The sequence below is a fragment of the Taudactylus pleione genome, unplaced genomic scaffold (assembly GCF_031769625.1).
Source record: "Taudactylus pleione unplaced genomic scaffold, aTauple2 ptg000113l, whole genome shotgun sequence".
NCBI lineage: Eukaryota > Metazoa > Chordata > Amphibia > Anura > Myobatrachidae > Taudactylus > Taudactylus pleione.
This window is the reverse complement of record NW_028284515.1, coordinates 2,940,449-2,957,419: the sequence shown is the minus strand read 5'-3', so window position 1 is coordinate 2,957,419 and position 16,971 is coordinate 2,940,449. Positions and strand designations below refer to the sequence as shown.

At 39.6% G+C, this 16,971-nt stretch overlaps 1 protein-coding gene across 4 annotated transcripts in view; it reads right to left on the bottom strand.

Annotated features, from left to right (window-relative positions):
• The window catches only part of CAPN3 (calpain 3), a 140,424-nt gene that overhangs the window by 9,791 nt on the left and 113,662 nt on the right, over window positions 1-16,971 (bottom strand). For all 4 annotated transcript variants that reach the window (XM_088471193.1, XM_088471194.1, XM_088471196.1 and 1 more), the window contains 5 exons: window positions 15,331-15,388; window positions 11,421-11,485; window positions 9,579-9,647; window positions 8,600-8,678; window positions 1,848-1,964 (listed from right to left, as the gene is read on the bottom strand). In XM_088471193.1, coding sequence (XP_088327319.1) covers window positions 1,848-1,964; window positions 8,600-8,678; window positions 9,579-9,647; window positions 11,421-11,485; window positions 15,331-15,388 — 388 coding nt within the window. The remainder of the gene's footprint in view (window positions 1-1,847; window positions 1,965-8,599; window positions 8,679-9,578; window positions 9,648-11,420; window positions 11,486-15,330; window positions 15,389-16,971) is intronic.

The following is a 16,971-nucleotide window of genomic DNA, read 5'->3' as shown; positions in this document are numbered from 1 at the left end:
ATGGAATCAGATTTGTACTATCGATTTGCTCAAAAACTTTGTACGCTCTCTGCCGAAATGGTGTGCTACAAATTCCAGGCTAAAAGTTGGCCAAATATATATTAAAAACTGGTGGTCCTCCTCTCCGGCTAGGTCTGGCTCGTCTCCTAAGCAGCCATTAGAGGGACGGCTCGCACCCCGGCTCCCACTGGGCATGCATGCAGGAGACATATAGATTTACAAGTATTGTTTTTCATGAACAAAAATGTTTTGGGTTGCACAAATATTCCATGGTTCTGCTATTCTTTCGATAATGTATATTTTCTGTGTTATGGTTTGAGGGGTGATTTCGCACAGGATAGGGGAGAAGTATCTAACTTCACGTAGTCGGATGACAATAAAATGTCATCAGTGTGCTTGATTTTGAAAGTATTAGTTTAAGAGAAATGTGTTTGTGTCAGTGGTGCACGCCATGGATATAGGTATATAATGTACACTTATAAAGGGGAGTTATTTTGCAAAGGGAAAAAAAAAAGGGGGGAACATTTTTAGAAGAAAATATTTTTGTGTGTTGAATGGTAAGGATATTAAAAAGTAAATTTTTAATGGTATTTCTGTATAAAATACTGGGCGGAGCCAGTGCTCCACAAGAGTGTGAGTGAAGTAGAGGGTTCCTCACTTAGAACATATAGGGGTCAATCCAATTAGGTGCGAGTTGTGAGATGCAAGGTGCCATTTTCTCTGCAAATCCAATTAGCAACTTGCATTGAACCAGTCAGCAGAAACTCGCCTTTTTCCGTTCGCACCTAATAGTAGCGATAGTAGGGAAAATCTTCATTTTAAGGTTAAAACGTTGGGAATTCGTTCAGAACCACTTGAAGAACCCCCCCTTCCCCTAATGACTTATTAGGCACTAGGAAGTTTCCAATTAGCTTAATTAGTTTAATAATTGCATCTTTTGGGGGGGGTTATAAAAATTGCCTCAAATTACCCCAAAATCAACTTTTTCCTTTCGTTTAAGCACCCCATGTTTAATTAGTTGTTTTTGTATTAAAAATAATAAATTTAAAATAAACTGGCCTCAAATTACCCCAAAATCACCTTCTTTAGTATTTTTTTTTTTTTGCATTTTTTTCGTTTAATTTGTTTGATAAAAAGCAAACCTTTTTCTTTTAACCACATTTTTTTATAAAGTACAAATCAGCCATTTGACACTATTTAAAACCCTTCAGTACTTTCTTTATGCTCACTAGCAGTCTGCTAACAAAATTATACATCTTTGGGGTCCAGACAGGTCACCACACTCTTTGATGCACTTCTCTCACATTGCATTGTCCCAAGATAATTCGCAATCCTCGCTGCAAATACAGCAAATAGGGATTTTTAATTGGATTGGAGAAGTCTTAGGTGCGTGCATTTGTGCAAATTCTGTGAGTTTCAGGAAACAAACTCGCACCCAATTGGATTGACCTCATAGAAAATAACACATTTTTCAAAAATACCTAAATACCTGTATCAAATAATGGCAAGAAATAGCATATAGTAAGGCAAAACATTCTTAAATTACTGGATTAATCATAGTGTATATATATATATATATATATATCATACACACACACACACACACACACACACACACACACACACACACACACACACACACACACACACACACATTATATATATATATATATATATATATATATATAGATAGATAGATAGAAATTGAAACGCCCTATGACAGCTGCCAAAAAACTAGGGTGCTAGGCATGTAACTAAATATTTAATTATGTAATATCTATGTTTTATTGACTAGGTGCCTATGTTTTGAATAATATTGCTATCTGGAGGAAAAAAGAGCAACTTACTAAACATTCCTTCCAGGCGCACAAAGCAAGAGATAAAACTGTTGAAGTCAATGTTCATATGCTTGTTAGCATAACGCATTGTAATGATGTCATACAGCTGGTTGTTCAGGTGGAAACCTAGGAAAGGAAATATGAAAATTAGTCCAACTATTAATTTCCTTCCTGACCCTTTCTTTCCTTCCTCCTCTTCCTCTTATTCCTAACACCATCATTCCAACCTTTTATCTTTAAGAGGGTTTGGTATGTTTGTCCACATTCATTATATAAACATTATAATGTCGACATGTTCAGAAGGTCAAAACCACAATGCCGACACTGATAAAATGTAGACCCAATTTTAAGCCTAACCCTATTAAACATTTTGATTGAGTTGACATTTTGCAGGTGTCATAATGTCAACATGGTTAAAATGTTAACCGTCAACATTATGAGGCAACCTTTTATTTATTATTTATGTATTAACAGTTTCTTATATCGTGCAGCATATTCCGGTGCGCTTTACAATTTGAAACAACATTAATAGAACAAATGGAGAAAGAATGAAATACCAGTGCTGCATAATCACTAAACTCTAATTAGAGTAATCAAAATGGACGGCTTCTAAAAAAGAATTACATGTGTTTATTAACATCAACTAGACAATGAACATCTAAAAGGACATGAAAATGCCAATATTAATATAAATCAATTGGGAATTAGATGGATCGTGGGGGCATCCACACATGAAACTATAAGTCTCAATAACAGTCAATCAAACTCCTTTGGAACAATAGGACCCATAAATGCTGCAAATATTACCAGTTCAGGATCACACAGTTGGTTCAGTCCTTAGCAGTGTTGACCACAGATGATTGGGCTGATGTAAATCCTCCGGATATTCTGTGTAGCAGTTCAGGATCACACAGTTGGTTCAGTCCTTAGCAGTATTTACTGCAGATGAATGGGCTGATGTAAATCCTCCGGGTATTCTGTGTAACTGCCAGTGACTGGGGTAATTCAGTCCAGGGTCACGGATATAAATCCAAATGGAGTCTTGAGTGGTAGATCCAAATATGTCACCTAATCGCTCAACGCGTTTCGCTGGGTATATTGAAGTCCAGCTTCCGTAGGATTTACATCAGCCCAATCATCTGCGGTCAACACTGCTAAGGATTGAACCAACTGTGTGATCCTGAACTGGTAATATTTGCTGCATTTATGGGTCCTATTGTTCTAAAGGAGTTTGATTGACTATTATTGAGACTTATTGTTTCATGTGTGGATGCCCAACACGATCCATCTAATTCCCAATTGATTTATATTAATATTAGCATTTTCATGTAATTTTAGATGTTCATTGTCTAGTTGATGTTAATAAACACATGTAATTCTTTTTTAGAAGCCGTCCATTTTGATTACTCTAATTAGAGTTCAGTGATTCACGCAGCACTGGTATTTCATTCTTTCTCCATTTTTAGTCTTCTTAGGGGCTGACAACCTCTTTACCAGCTGCTCTCAGATAGTGCTTTTGCTTTTTATATATATTAATAGAACAAAACTGGGTTGTAAGAGACAAACATAAAGGTGAGAGGGCCCTGCTCGCAAGCTTGCAATCTATAGGGAAATAGGTGTTGATACACAAGGATAGGGGCTACCTATTGCAAATTGGCCCAGCCCAATTGCAGATGTTCTTGGTGAGCTGTATGATCCAGTCACACTGGAAAGTTGGCCTAGGGTTAGGAGGATGTGAAATAAAAAAAAAGAGAAAATGTGATATGTGTACAGTATACTATAAGAAGGGAGTTAGATAGGGAAGCTATAAAGGTTATGTAGGCGATCCTGGAATCTAATAAGCTGAAGAGGTGAGTTTTCAGAGAACGTGTGAATGTTTGGAAACTAGTGGAAAGTCTTATTGTGCGTGGGAGGACATTTCACAGGGTAGGTGCAGCCTGAAAAAAGTCCTGTAGTCGTGCTTGGGAACAAGAATGCGTAAGGATGAGAGACGCAGATCTTTTAAAGAGCGGAGAGGTCGGGTTGGAAGATATTTTGAGATAAGTTAAGAGATGTATGTTGGTGTGGTTTGGTTAATAGCTTTATCTGTGAGTGTAAGTATTTTATATTGAATACGGTAAAAAACCAGTAACCAATGGAGGTACTGACAGCGTGGATAAGAATACAATCAACGTTTGGCGAGAAGGATCAGCCTCGCAGCTGCATTCAAAATGAAATGTAGTGGCAAAAGTCTCTTTTTGGGAAGACCAGTAAGGAGACTACTGCAATACTCGATGCAGGAAATAATGAGTGCATGGATTAGAGTTTTTGCAGTGTCTTGTGTAAGATGTGGTTGAATTTTAGCTATGTTTTTTAGATGTATGTAACATGATTTTGAGACAAATTGAATGTGGGGAACAAAGAACAGTTCAGAGTCATAGATGACACTTAGGCAGCAAGCTTGTGGGTTGGGGTTGATTGTTGAGTTGTCAACAGTAATAGAGATATCAGGCTGGTAACTACTATGGGCCGGTGGAAATATAATTAATTCGGTTTTGGATATATTACGTTTGAGGTGACGAGATGCCATCCAAGATGAAATGGCAGAGAGACATTCAGTGACATGGATCAGCACAGATGGTGACAAATCTGGGGAGGATAGGTAAATTTGAGTATCGCCTGCGTACAGATTATACTGAAAACCAAAAGCGCTGATTAGTTTGCCAAGAGATGTGGTATAGATTGAGAAAAGCAGAGGACCTAAGACTGAGCCTTGCGGTACTCCAACTGATAGAGGTAGTGAAGTGGACTTAGAATCATAAAAGCAAACAGTGAAAGAGTGATTATATAGGTAGGATGAGAACCAAGAAAGGGTTGTGGCTTCGAATACCAAGGGATTGTAGTGCCTGTATGAGAAGAGAGTGGTCAACAGTGTCAAAGGCAGCAGAGAGATCTAGAAGAATTAGAAGTGAGTTATGGCCTATAGCCTTGGCAGTGATCAGATCATTTACTACCTTAGTCAGTGCTGTCTCTGGAGTGTTGGGAACGAAAGCCTGGCTGAAGTGGGTCCAATAATTTGTGGGTGTTAAGAGAGTGTGTGAGGAGAGTGTAGGCAAGTCTCTCCAGTAGCTTGGAGGGGCAAGGGAGCTGGGAGATAGGACGGTAATTTGAGAGAGAGCTAGGGTCAGAAGTTTTTTGGGTTTTTTTTCAAAATGGGAGTGATCACTGCATGCTTGAACAGTGATGGAAAGATACCAGTAGAGAAGGAGAGATTACAGATTTTAGCTAAGGATGGGATGAGCACAGGAGATAGAGCTTTACTAATTTGTGAGGGTATAGGTTCAAGAGGAGATGTAGTAGAGTAGGAGGATGAGAAGAGTGTTTTGCTTGCCAGCATAATGACTACACCCCCATTAGAATTCTATGCTTTTTCCTATTAGTCGGTGTGACCAGATGTCCTTTGATGAAACCACTGTATCATAGGGCGGATTAGCGCGTCAATGACACTCATTTGGAACGCAGACCGAAAGTTGGCGAGTCTAGCGGCTGCTCAGAGCAGGGTTGCCGGCACAATTGTGAGACAGTCCCTGTCACTGTCCAGAGACAATGCCGTGCTGGATTGTTGTGACTGCTGCCTTAAGTCAAATGAGCGAGCTGGAGTTCATTGTTTAGTCTGTATGCCAGACTGGGCGGATATACCTTTCATAAGGATAAAGGTATCCAGGGGAGTCAGCTGCCTAATATATCTGGATTAGAGGGTGGCGGATATACCTATTTAATACACTATGAATATTTGGCAACAAATATGCTCTGCTAACTAAACAATTCTCATATTTCTGTTAACTATTTGAATGCCATCTGCTTAAAGCTTATTCCATCACTTATTAATAAAATTTTCATATAATATCTTTTCCCCACCAGTGTAAGCCCACAATTATTTATAGCTGGATTTTTACCTTGTGACTAATTGGATTTTTTTTTTTTTTTACATTCAGCAGCTTTGTTCAGGCACCCTTATCTTTAATTTTATTATTCGGTTCCATGGTATAGGTAATAAGACTTCTTGTAGGGGCTGCAGTAATAAGCTGCATTATAACAATATTATATGTTAATTTTACATTTTCTATCAATTATTACATAGATATATCATTTTAAAGCACACATTTTTGTTTCTTGTTCACATTTTAACCAAGTTGACATTATGACAGTCAACAAGGTGAACTTTTGATTGTCGACATATTGACTACATTAGAATTCTGTGCTTTTTCTGTTAGTCGGTGTGACTGGATGACCTCACTTGCCAGGCGATCATATTTTTGACACTGATAGAACAGAGGTTACTTATTTCTGAGTAACCTGAGTGGGTTTACATCACCACTCCTGCAGATTCCCTTGTAACAATCAGTAACCACCTGTTACTGACCCCTCCCACTGCTTAGTGGGCAGGTAACTCACTCCTAACCGTCACCTTTTACCACTCGTTCCACACAGTCTCCTACCAGTGGCACCGGTAACCACCTACTTCTGGGTATGGGTGGATACACTGCTGCAACTTCCTGTTTGGTGTCTGCTAATTCCCACTGATTCCTTACTATGAAGCAGTCTGCAATGGGTAACTGGAAAAGGGTTTCAGTTTGGAGATGCTGGGCTCCATCCAGGACAGCTGAATAACCAGAGTAATGTTTGGCGCTACTCTGGTAGGCACAGGATACAAGCAGATGCAGGCGTCAGACCAGATGTTTATTGCTCAATGTCTTAAAAAAAAAACAAGTTCCTTGCTAAAGGTGCTTGGGACAATGACAGAATACAGATGTCACAGAACTACAATCCTTCCTGATGTTCAAAGGATACACTCTACAGAGGCACATCAGCCTTTTATATACTAAGAGGACACAATACAGCAGGGTGTGACTAGTAGGCAAATCGGACAACTGTCTCCCAAAATATAAATACAGCTCACATTTCACAGAAACTGGTCAATTACCTTCCTCCTTTTATATATCTACCACCCAGAATCAAAGTATTTGTCATTTAAGCAGCAATATAATTAGTATCTGACTTCCACAAATATACCTGCTGTACATTTTACACTAAAGCTGGGTACACACTAAACAGATATATCTGCAGATGATGGTTGGTGGAACACACTGAACAACCATCATCTGTGTTCAGTGTGTAAGAGGGGGTTGCGGTTGCGGCTGCTGCTGCCCGTGTATGGGTGGTCTGCAGACCGCCCGTACACACTTGCAGATGGACAGTTATGTCTGCAGATATATTTGTCCATCGGCTGTGCAGCGCAGCCAATGCGATATGTCTGTGAACGATGTCGTTGACAGACATCACGGGTACACACTGGCCGACAGGCAGCAGATATATTGGCCGATCAATTGATCGGCCAATATATCTGTCAGTGTGTACCCAACTTAAGACAAACATGAGACGCCCTATTGAATGCTTTAAATTAACATTAGGCTTTTGTTGATCTCAGGTTACAGGTATTCACATTAACACTTTCTATGTGAGAGAGTCCCAAATGACAATAAGCCTTATAAAACAAAATACATGTGAAATACATTTCTAAAGTGCGTTTATTATTATTTTCTATATATTAACCACACTATAATATATACACATTTTGTATACTCTTTCTGGTGCTCAGCCCCCGGCTTTACACATAAAGGCACTGCAGTGCTGCTGCAAAGCCTTCTAGTAAAATACTTTTTATACACTTTTCAACGTGACCTATCTATGCATTTTATACTGGGCACAAGTCTGATTAATAAATATCTTGTTTCTATATGTACTGGTTCAGGTACTAGTAGATTGTTTTAAACTGGAGCCTATTAGTTCATTTGAAAATGGCACCGCAGCATGAGGGTTAACCCCTGTCGCAGCCGCCATATTGGCCACGTGGGCCGGGTCCTAGGCCACAGTTGGTGTATACACAATAAGTACAATTTTGTTTTCTTTATATTAAGTATAGCTATCCACTGAAGGCCAAAGAGGAGTTCCTCCATTACACTTTATTTTTAACTGAACCGCAGTGGATTGTCGTATTAGACTGCCCTTTTACCCATCATGCTTTATAGGTGAAAACTGTATTGATTCCTAAAATCTCAAATTGTATGCTTTAATTTCTGTTTCCGGTCAATGTAAATCTAGAAGACACATTTATTAAATTCATTATCTGTTTTGCAAATTAAGAGTTCCATAAATGAAACAGGTGTTAAAACTTGTAGCTCTACAAAACATCTCAGATGCGGTGGGTTCACCAGAGCACCATGGTAACAATTGGGCTTTATTGACTGAAAATGCAGAAGTCAATTTCTACCCTCACCGTTTCCTAACATTCCAAGCCTCTCTAGCCCTCAATGCCGGGATGTAGTTTGGAAGCCGACGGTCTAAATTCCGACAGCCGGCTTCCAGACTTTCTAATCCCGGCGTGGTTTGAGGGGTGTAGTAGGTATTACCACCGGACTCAGGGCCGGCGGTTCAAATCCCATCAGCGGCAGCCCGGCAAGGGTGAAAATCCTGATCGTCCCTAAGGTAAGTATCGCTATCCTAATCCCCCCCTAACCCTCCCTTAGGGGTGCCTAACCCTAACCTCCCCCCTAAACCTAACCCGCCTTCCCCGCAGCGCAGACGTTGAGTTTTCGATGCCTGTCAGTAGTACCACACCGGGATTAGAAAGTCTGGAAGCCGGTGGTCAGGATTTAGACCGTCGGCTTCCAAACTACATCCTGTGTGTGACCATCTCTGCCATTGATTTAATGATACATCACCTGCTTCATTGACTGCATTACGCATCTCATAACTGTTGATTGTTCCTGATTGGTCTGCATCGTATCGCAGAAATATTTTCTAGAAATAAAAAAAATAGTACATTATTTATTAGACCTAGAAAATAACTAAAAGACCTCTAATAATTCAGGGTGCTAATATTTACATCATTACAGAACGGAGTATTTTCTCCGTTGGATCGCTTATCAGTCTGTGAAGGGGGGCACTTCTCATTCAGACCACTTGTTTGCAATTGTTTTAATTAGTCAAATTGCTGCACACTGATCATTTCCCTACATCACTTTCATTCTGATGTGACACGTTCCTCCCTGCCTCATTTGTAATATGAAACAGAACATTTTTTCAGACCATGAATAGACTCTGCAGTAAATTTATTCAAACTTAAGCCAATACATACATGTGTGAAAAGGAAAATAATATATAAATAAATTTCATTTTTAATATAGTATAAAATGTGTCACTGTGTAATATATTCAGCAAATGTAAATAATGGTTGGATTGGTACTAGTGGGGAAGAGGGATCTTACCTGCTTCCAAACAAAACAATGTATAAGATAATATTTTAATTGTTCCAATATTTGTACCAGCAATCACAGCGGAACGTGTTATGCTGGGCATACACTATACAATTATCTGTCAGATATCTGTCCAATCTGGCTGGATGGAATGAAAACCTGGTAATGTATGGGACCCAATGACAGTTGATCATATGGTCTTAAATACTGGAAAACGGACAAAAAACAACTTTTTGGTTAAATTTGTCTGTTTTAACCAATTTGTCTGAACGACCATTTTTGTCTGTTTTCCAGTGTTTGTGAGCAAATGGTCGATTGTCATTGGGTCCCATACATTACCAGGTTTTCATTCCAACCAGCCAGATTGGACAGTTATCTGACAGATAATTGTATAGTGGATGCCCAGCATTAGAAATCTAGTAGTAACAATTCTGCACGGCTTTACCTGCCACTGCTTGATCTTTTTCCAAAGGTGTTGGAATTCCTGCAGATTCAGCCGCCCACAGCCATCGGTCTGTGGGAACTAAAGTTAAGGAGTCACAACGCTTTTTAGAAGTGCTAGGGAGAGCCTTTCGTAAGGTTAAAATCGATCAAGCAAAAAGTGCATCAGCATTGAAAAAATATGCAATTGTATGTGAGCTTAAAACACTAATGCTCGATTTGGTGACCTGTATTTTGAAAATAGGAGGACAAATGTGTGGAAAATAAATTCTATAGTATAAAGGTTCTAAGTCTGCTGTAACATGAATTTTTGCTAATAGGGCAAATAGTTTATTGCAGTGGTTCTCAAACTCTGTCCTCAGGACCCCACACAGGTCATGTTTTCCAGGTCACCTAGCAGGATCACAGGTGTATTCATTACTCACTGACACATTTGAAAAGAGCCACAGGTGGAGCTAATTGTTTCACTTGTGATTCTGAGAGGAGACCTAGAAAATATGCACTGTTTTTAGTCCTGAGAACAGGGTTTGAGAACCTGTGATTTATTGAAATAGTTCAGTAAGGTGGGATGAACTTTCACAGATGTGTGGCAGTTCTCACTGAGCAACATTTGAATAGTTTGTTTTTAATTATTTAATTATTCTGAATTTGAAGAAAAGGCTACATGTTATTCCTGCAGTTACACTATAAATATGAGTACATATGTCCAGGGCCGCAACTAGGGGGGGCCTAGAGGTACTGGAATGCAGGGGATGACTCAACCTCTGCATACCACGCGCAGTCTTGTAGTGTGCGGTGACTTTTGGCTGCAGATTCCATGCGGACGGCTCAGTTCGCATGGGCTCTGCTGAAAACGGCCATCCAAAAATGGCCGCCACCGAGGAGAAGACAGATGCTAGAGGTCCTACTGGGCCTCTAGTGTCTGTTAGGCTAGCACAATGCACCTAGCATTCCCGGAAGTGCCGGGAACGCTGACACTGCCAGGAGAAGATGCAGAAACCCCCTGGCAACGAGCATGAGACCCCCTGGAAACAAGCATGAGACCCCCTGGCAACAAGCATGAGACCCCCTGGCAACAAGCATGAGACCCCCTGGCAACAAGCATGAGACCCCCTGGCAACAAGCATGAAACCCCTTGACAACGAGCATGAAACCCCATGGCAATGAGCATGAAACCCCCGATAACGAGCATGGAACCCCTGACAATGAGCAGGTAATTTTAAAGTAATTAGAAGCCTAAAGCTGGCCATACATCTAAAGATTATCTGTCCAACCAGCCAACTAGCTGATTGGTTGGAATGAAAATCTGGTAAGGTATGGGAGTAAATGATGATCAGCAATTTGCTCCTAAATGCCAGAAAACAGATGAAAATGGTCATTCAGACAAATTTGTTAAATGTTTGATCTAAACAATTTGTTAAAACAACAGTTTTTGTCCATTTTCCGGCGTTTGAGAGCAAATTGCTGATTGTCATTTGCTTTCATTCCTTACCAGATTTTCATTCCAACCAATCAACAAGTTGGCTGGTTGGATGTAGTGTGTGGCCAGCTTTACTGTGGGGCATAAAATGGTGTCGGGCAAATATGTAAGTGGCACTTTGGTAATAGGCATTACAGTGTGTGGCATAATGTGTAATGGGCATTATGGTGTGTGGCATAATGTAAGTCACTATACCAGGGACTTCTGACTAGTGCACTGCTTTATGGAGGAGCAAGGACAAAATCCAGGTACGGAAGGGAGGGGGTGCAAAATTACTGCCTTGCACCGGGTGACAGATATCCTACTTTTGGCCCTGGTATGTCACTAACACATGCTTTAGTTAGACAATATTGAGGACAAGGATACATCCATCAGAGCAATCATACTGTGACAAGAATCTAGAGTGAAACCTTCGGACTTCAGGGATTTGTCTATAGAAAACAAAAATAAAAAATTATATTGACATGTTATGCTGAAAATTGGTTGTGGACATGACAATTTGTCTGTTGACCATGTCTATATTATGGTGTCAAAATCGTAAATGTTAACACCACAAATTGAATCCAAACTTTGAATGAAAATATCTAGTGTAATAACATTTGCCTACATAACCATTACTACAGTCTCAATGTAAAAGATCAACTCTGGAATACAAACTAATAATGGAGGAATAAACACAGAGTTCTAGTTACTGTACATTATACATACAGTACACTGCACAATTCCTGCAACTCTCAATACCGGATGTAATAGGTCTGTCTTGGCCTATGCATACCACTAATGATTTATTAACTTACAGGAGTTATTAGTAATATCACCAATTAACTGAAATGTAATGTTTGAAAATTAACTAGTGAGGGAGGATTTATCGGATTGGGTTGGGTTGACTCATGATTCAGTAAGGTTTGCTCAATATGATGTATGCAAACTCTCACCCAAATAAATAGGTGTGGTATGTTTTATCGGCTTGTGTGTTGACATGAGAATATTGACATAGTGATAATGTCTACATGCTTGCAATGTCGACACTGACCACGTCTTCATACATCATGTCAAAATTGACTACATGCTTAGAATGTTGACCAAAACATCCCTGGTGGTCTAGTGGTAACTTACCTGGTATGGCCTAATTCAGAGGTGGACTTAGTGGCGATGTCCCATTCACCTGTTGTTGATTGTGCTCAATAGATCCAGATATTTAAGGAGCCCAACTGGATGAATAGGTTATGTTGCTTTGGGATTGCTGGTGTTTACTTATCTAATGCTGTGCTGCCGCTGTACCTTATGGGGCTATTTGCACCATAAGATAAAAATTTGCAAATCATGTTATAAACTGCTGAATTTGAAATGAAAAAAACTTGATTGTGACCTACTGCATCGGCCAATGTCTGCTTTTCTATGACAGCTGTAGGCAATAATAAGCATATTAGTTTCATGTTTATCCTAGTTTCATATTTACAATAGTTTTGTTGTGATTATAGTTTAAATCATTTGAAAATTCTAATCTAAAAAAGGAATGAAATTGAAAGAAACTGTGTAGATTGTATGTGTGTTATTTATATCATTTTAGATATGACTGTCTGAATCAATGTTTTCTTCTTAAAACACTGTGGTATAAAGTAAAAATTTGGCTGCGCTAATACAACAACGCAATCAATTGGATAACAGATTCATTTATTTAGGTAAAAAATATATGCATGTGCTGTACAAATATACACAATACACATTAAAATAACAATAAATTTAAATACATTATTTTGTAAGGATATAAAAATACATTTAAATGCAAAGAATAAAAATTGGAAAATTAAAAAAAAATTAAACATGAAAAAATACAAATACAGATACAAATAAGAATCTTGAGGTAGTCCTGACCGTCTTAAAAAAGCTTATACATATAAAAGTTCAATAAAAGCTGTTTATAATTGATCCAAGTTGTTTGGTAACAATGCACTTGTTTGTGCATATGCACATGTGTTATTTGTGATTAAACACAGTCAGAGTCACTGGATATATAAAAAAATCTATTGGATTCGGATCCAAGTTATCTATTCATTCGTCATAAGACTCATTAAATATGCAATGGCTGGTGTAATTTTTGTTATGCTGGCATAATCTAAAAATACTTTTGTATGAATGAAAAAAAGGGAGTTCAACCACTTTGTATTACTCATGCCGTCATCGGTAGAGTGTCTCTCCTTTCAAAAGGTTCCGGAAAAATGCTGCAGATAAGGTAGTTGGTAAAAAGGAACTGTACAGTATGTTGTATGTTCCTTTTTGAGTATGGTGGTGAGATTGTCTGCCCGGCTGCCGCATCTTGGATTGCCGTGACAGGGGTGTATCTAGGGATCCAAGCGCCCCTGGCAATGTAATGTACTGGCGCCCCCTACCCCCTTATGCAGCGCCCCCAGTAGTAATCCCTCCTATGCTGCATTGCCCCCAGTAGTAGCCCCCCCTATACAGTGCCCCCAGTAGTAATCCCCCCTATGCTGCATTGCCCCCAGTAGTAGTCCTCCCCATACAGTGCCCCCAGTAGTAATCCCCCCTATGCTGCATTGCCCCCAGTAGTAGTCCCCCTATACAATGCCCCCAGTAATAGTACCCAGTAGTAGTCCCCCCTATACAGTGCCCCCAGTAATAAGTACCCAGTAGTAGTCCCCCCTATACAGTGCCCTCAGTAATAGTACCCAGTAGTAGTCCCCCCTATACAGTGCCCCCAGTAGTAGTCCCCCCTATACATTACCCCCAGTAGTAGCCCCCCCTATACAGTGCCCCCAGTAGTAGTCCCCCATTTCAGTGCCCCCAGTTGTAGACCCCCCTATAGTGCCCCCAGTAGTGGCCACCCCCCCTAAATTGCCCCCAGTAGCGGCCACCCCTATACAGTGCTCCCAGTAGTGGCCACCCCCATAAATTGCCCCAGTAGTGGCCACCCCAACACAGTAGCGGGCACCCCCCCATAAAGTGCCCCCAGTAGCGGACAACCCCTATTTCAGTGCCCCCACCCCCATGCCAGGCTTACACACACACACACACACACACAAAGAACAAAAAAAAAATTCAACTTACCTGGTCCCCGCTCCTGATGCGACCGCCTCTGTCCAAGTCCCGGCCCGCTCTTCTTCTGCATGGGAGAGATGTCATGACGTATGACGTCTCTCCCATCACATGCTGCAGGGGGAGCCGGATCACGGAGCTCATGAGTGAGCTCCAGCTGGCTCCCTCCATGGACGACGCAGCAGCTAATGAGAGTCAGGCAGACTCTCATTAGCTGGCTGCTATTACAAACACAAAGCCGCCGCTGGCGGCTGTCTGTTTGTAAATTGTGTAGGGCAGACTGCTCTCACTGCGGTCTGCCCTACACTTGTGGGGCCCGGGGGACTTGTCCACCCCTTGGCTACTGGTGGCACTGCCGGGCAGCGCCCCCCCTTTGGTCGGCGCCTCTGGTGAGTGCCATCCTGGCCAATGGGTAGATATGCCCCTGTGCCATGATCTCACTGCTTGTATGGTATATGGATAGGCGGCCGGTCAGGCTTCAGAAGTGCAGATATTTTGACCGGCTCTCCTAGGGTCCTGTACCCCGATGGTATATGTAGCGTGGGGAGCTAGATCCGTTCTTAGTGCTCCGGCAAAATAAATTCAGTCTTGTATTTGTAGTCAATTGACTCTGAAGGTTTAAAAATCTGCTCAACGCGTTTCCACACCTTGTAAGGAGCGATATATCCAGTGACTCTGACTGTGTTAATCACAAACACATGTGCATATGCAAAAACAATTGTATTGTTTCCAAACAACTTGGATCAATTATAAACACAAGCTCTTATTGAACTTTTATATGTATAAGCTTTTTTAAGACGCTCAGGACTACCTCAAGATTCTTATTTGTATCTGTATTTTGTATTTTTTCATGTTTAATTTTTTTTTAATTTTCCATTTTTTATTCTTTGCATTTAAATTTATTTTTATATCCTTACAAAATAATTTTCATTTAAATGTATTGTTATTATAATGTGTATTGCACATATATATTAATACAGCACATGCATATCTTATTTACCTAAATAAATTAATCTATTATCCAATTGATTGCGTTGTTGTATTAGCGCAGTCACATTTTTACTTTAGTCTCTAGCTTTAGAAGTACTGGCAGAGTCTTGTTTTTTTGGCAGCAGCTTTTCAACAACTTAAAGTCACAATTGGGAGCGCTAATATTCAAGGGTTACTTTTCTAAAACACTGTGGTTACTGCAAACAGATATCACAGAGAGAATGGTACTTACGTTTATTAACTATTCTGTTCAGAACAGTTTGAAGTTCCTCAGCACTAATTTCCAAATCCTAGAAAAAGGCAAAACATAAATGGAGTAATCAGTACACCAGTGATTCCCAACCTCGGTCCTCAAGGCACGCTACTGCTGCATACACACGTAAAGATTTTCTGTCAAACCCATCCAACTAGTTGATTGGTTGGAATGAAAATCTGGTAACGGATGGGAGTAACTGGTGATCAGCAATTTGTTCCTAAATGCCAGAAAACAGATGAAAATGGTCGTCAGACAAGTTTGTTAAATGTTTGATCTAAAAAAATTTGTTCAAATAACAGTTTTTGTCCATTTTCCTGGCATTTGGGAGCAAATTGCCGATTGTCATTTGCTTTCATACCTTACCAGATTTTCATTCCAACCAATCAACTAGTTGGATGGTTGGACATAAAATCTTTACGTGTGTATGCAGCATAACAGTCCTGGTTTTAGTGATATCCATGCTTAAGCATAGATGGTTAAATCAACTAAGGTACTAATTAAGTCACCTGTGCTTAACTATGGCTATCCTTAAAACCTGGACTGCTAGTGTGCCTTGAGGACCGTGGTTGGGAACCCTGTAGTACACCCTTCAGTGCAATTTTCTAAAAGAGGAGAGAAAAAAATAAATAAAAATCATCCAAGGATTTTTTAGTTTTTAGAGAGCGCCTGTTAATATTTAGCTTTCTAATATTCAATGGTTATGAATAGCTGTAATTTAATAAATGTATTTATATAATCAACTGTGTAATGTCATGTGTCTGATGATATGATTAGTATGTAATTATATCATCTGCAGAGTACACCCAAAATAATTTTCCAAAATTCAATAAAATTATTAAAACCAAATTAATTGCATTAAAAGCAAAACTTATAAAACATTTTCACATAATACAGAATTAACATCACCCTTATGAGGTACAGATTTTACTCTTGTTAGTTCCCCATTGGGGTAAGGTTCTGATGTCGACCAGTTCGAAACACTGTGAGCGACAAATGGAATCACCCAATAGATTATTTTTAACTAATCGAACAGGATCAAAGAAAGGTGTAAGATTTAATAATGAATTATTATCCATTAGGAACTGTTACTAGAGGATTAAAGAGCAATCTCAACCTATAAAAGCATATACTATACAACTTTTTTTTTGAGAGACCTGAGCCACTAAAACCAAGTGAGTATTCTTTTTAACAATTTTTGAAAAATCATTAACCTGGTACCAATTACCAATTATGAGTCCCACAGCTAACCAACACTAAATTAACAGGGAATGAACCCTCTATGTTACCAATTGTACGTCATTTGAGTTGAGGTGCTGTTAGGAACAATATTCAAATGATATCTATTATTGAGACAACATTGGATGTTATAGAAATTGCCTGGAATTGACACCATTGACTCTGTGTGTATTTTTAAAGATAGGAGTTATACAGTCATGTCTGTCTAGAATTTAAATGGGTCTATATGGATCCATTTATAGCTTCCATACTTAACCCCTGGATCCGTTTAAAGCTTCCATACCTAACCCCTATTTTGGAAACTAAAAATGAATGAATATGCGGTATTGTATATAAAATGATTATGATGATTTTATAAATATAATGATGTACAGCATTGAG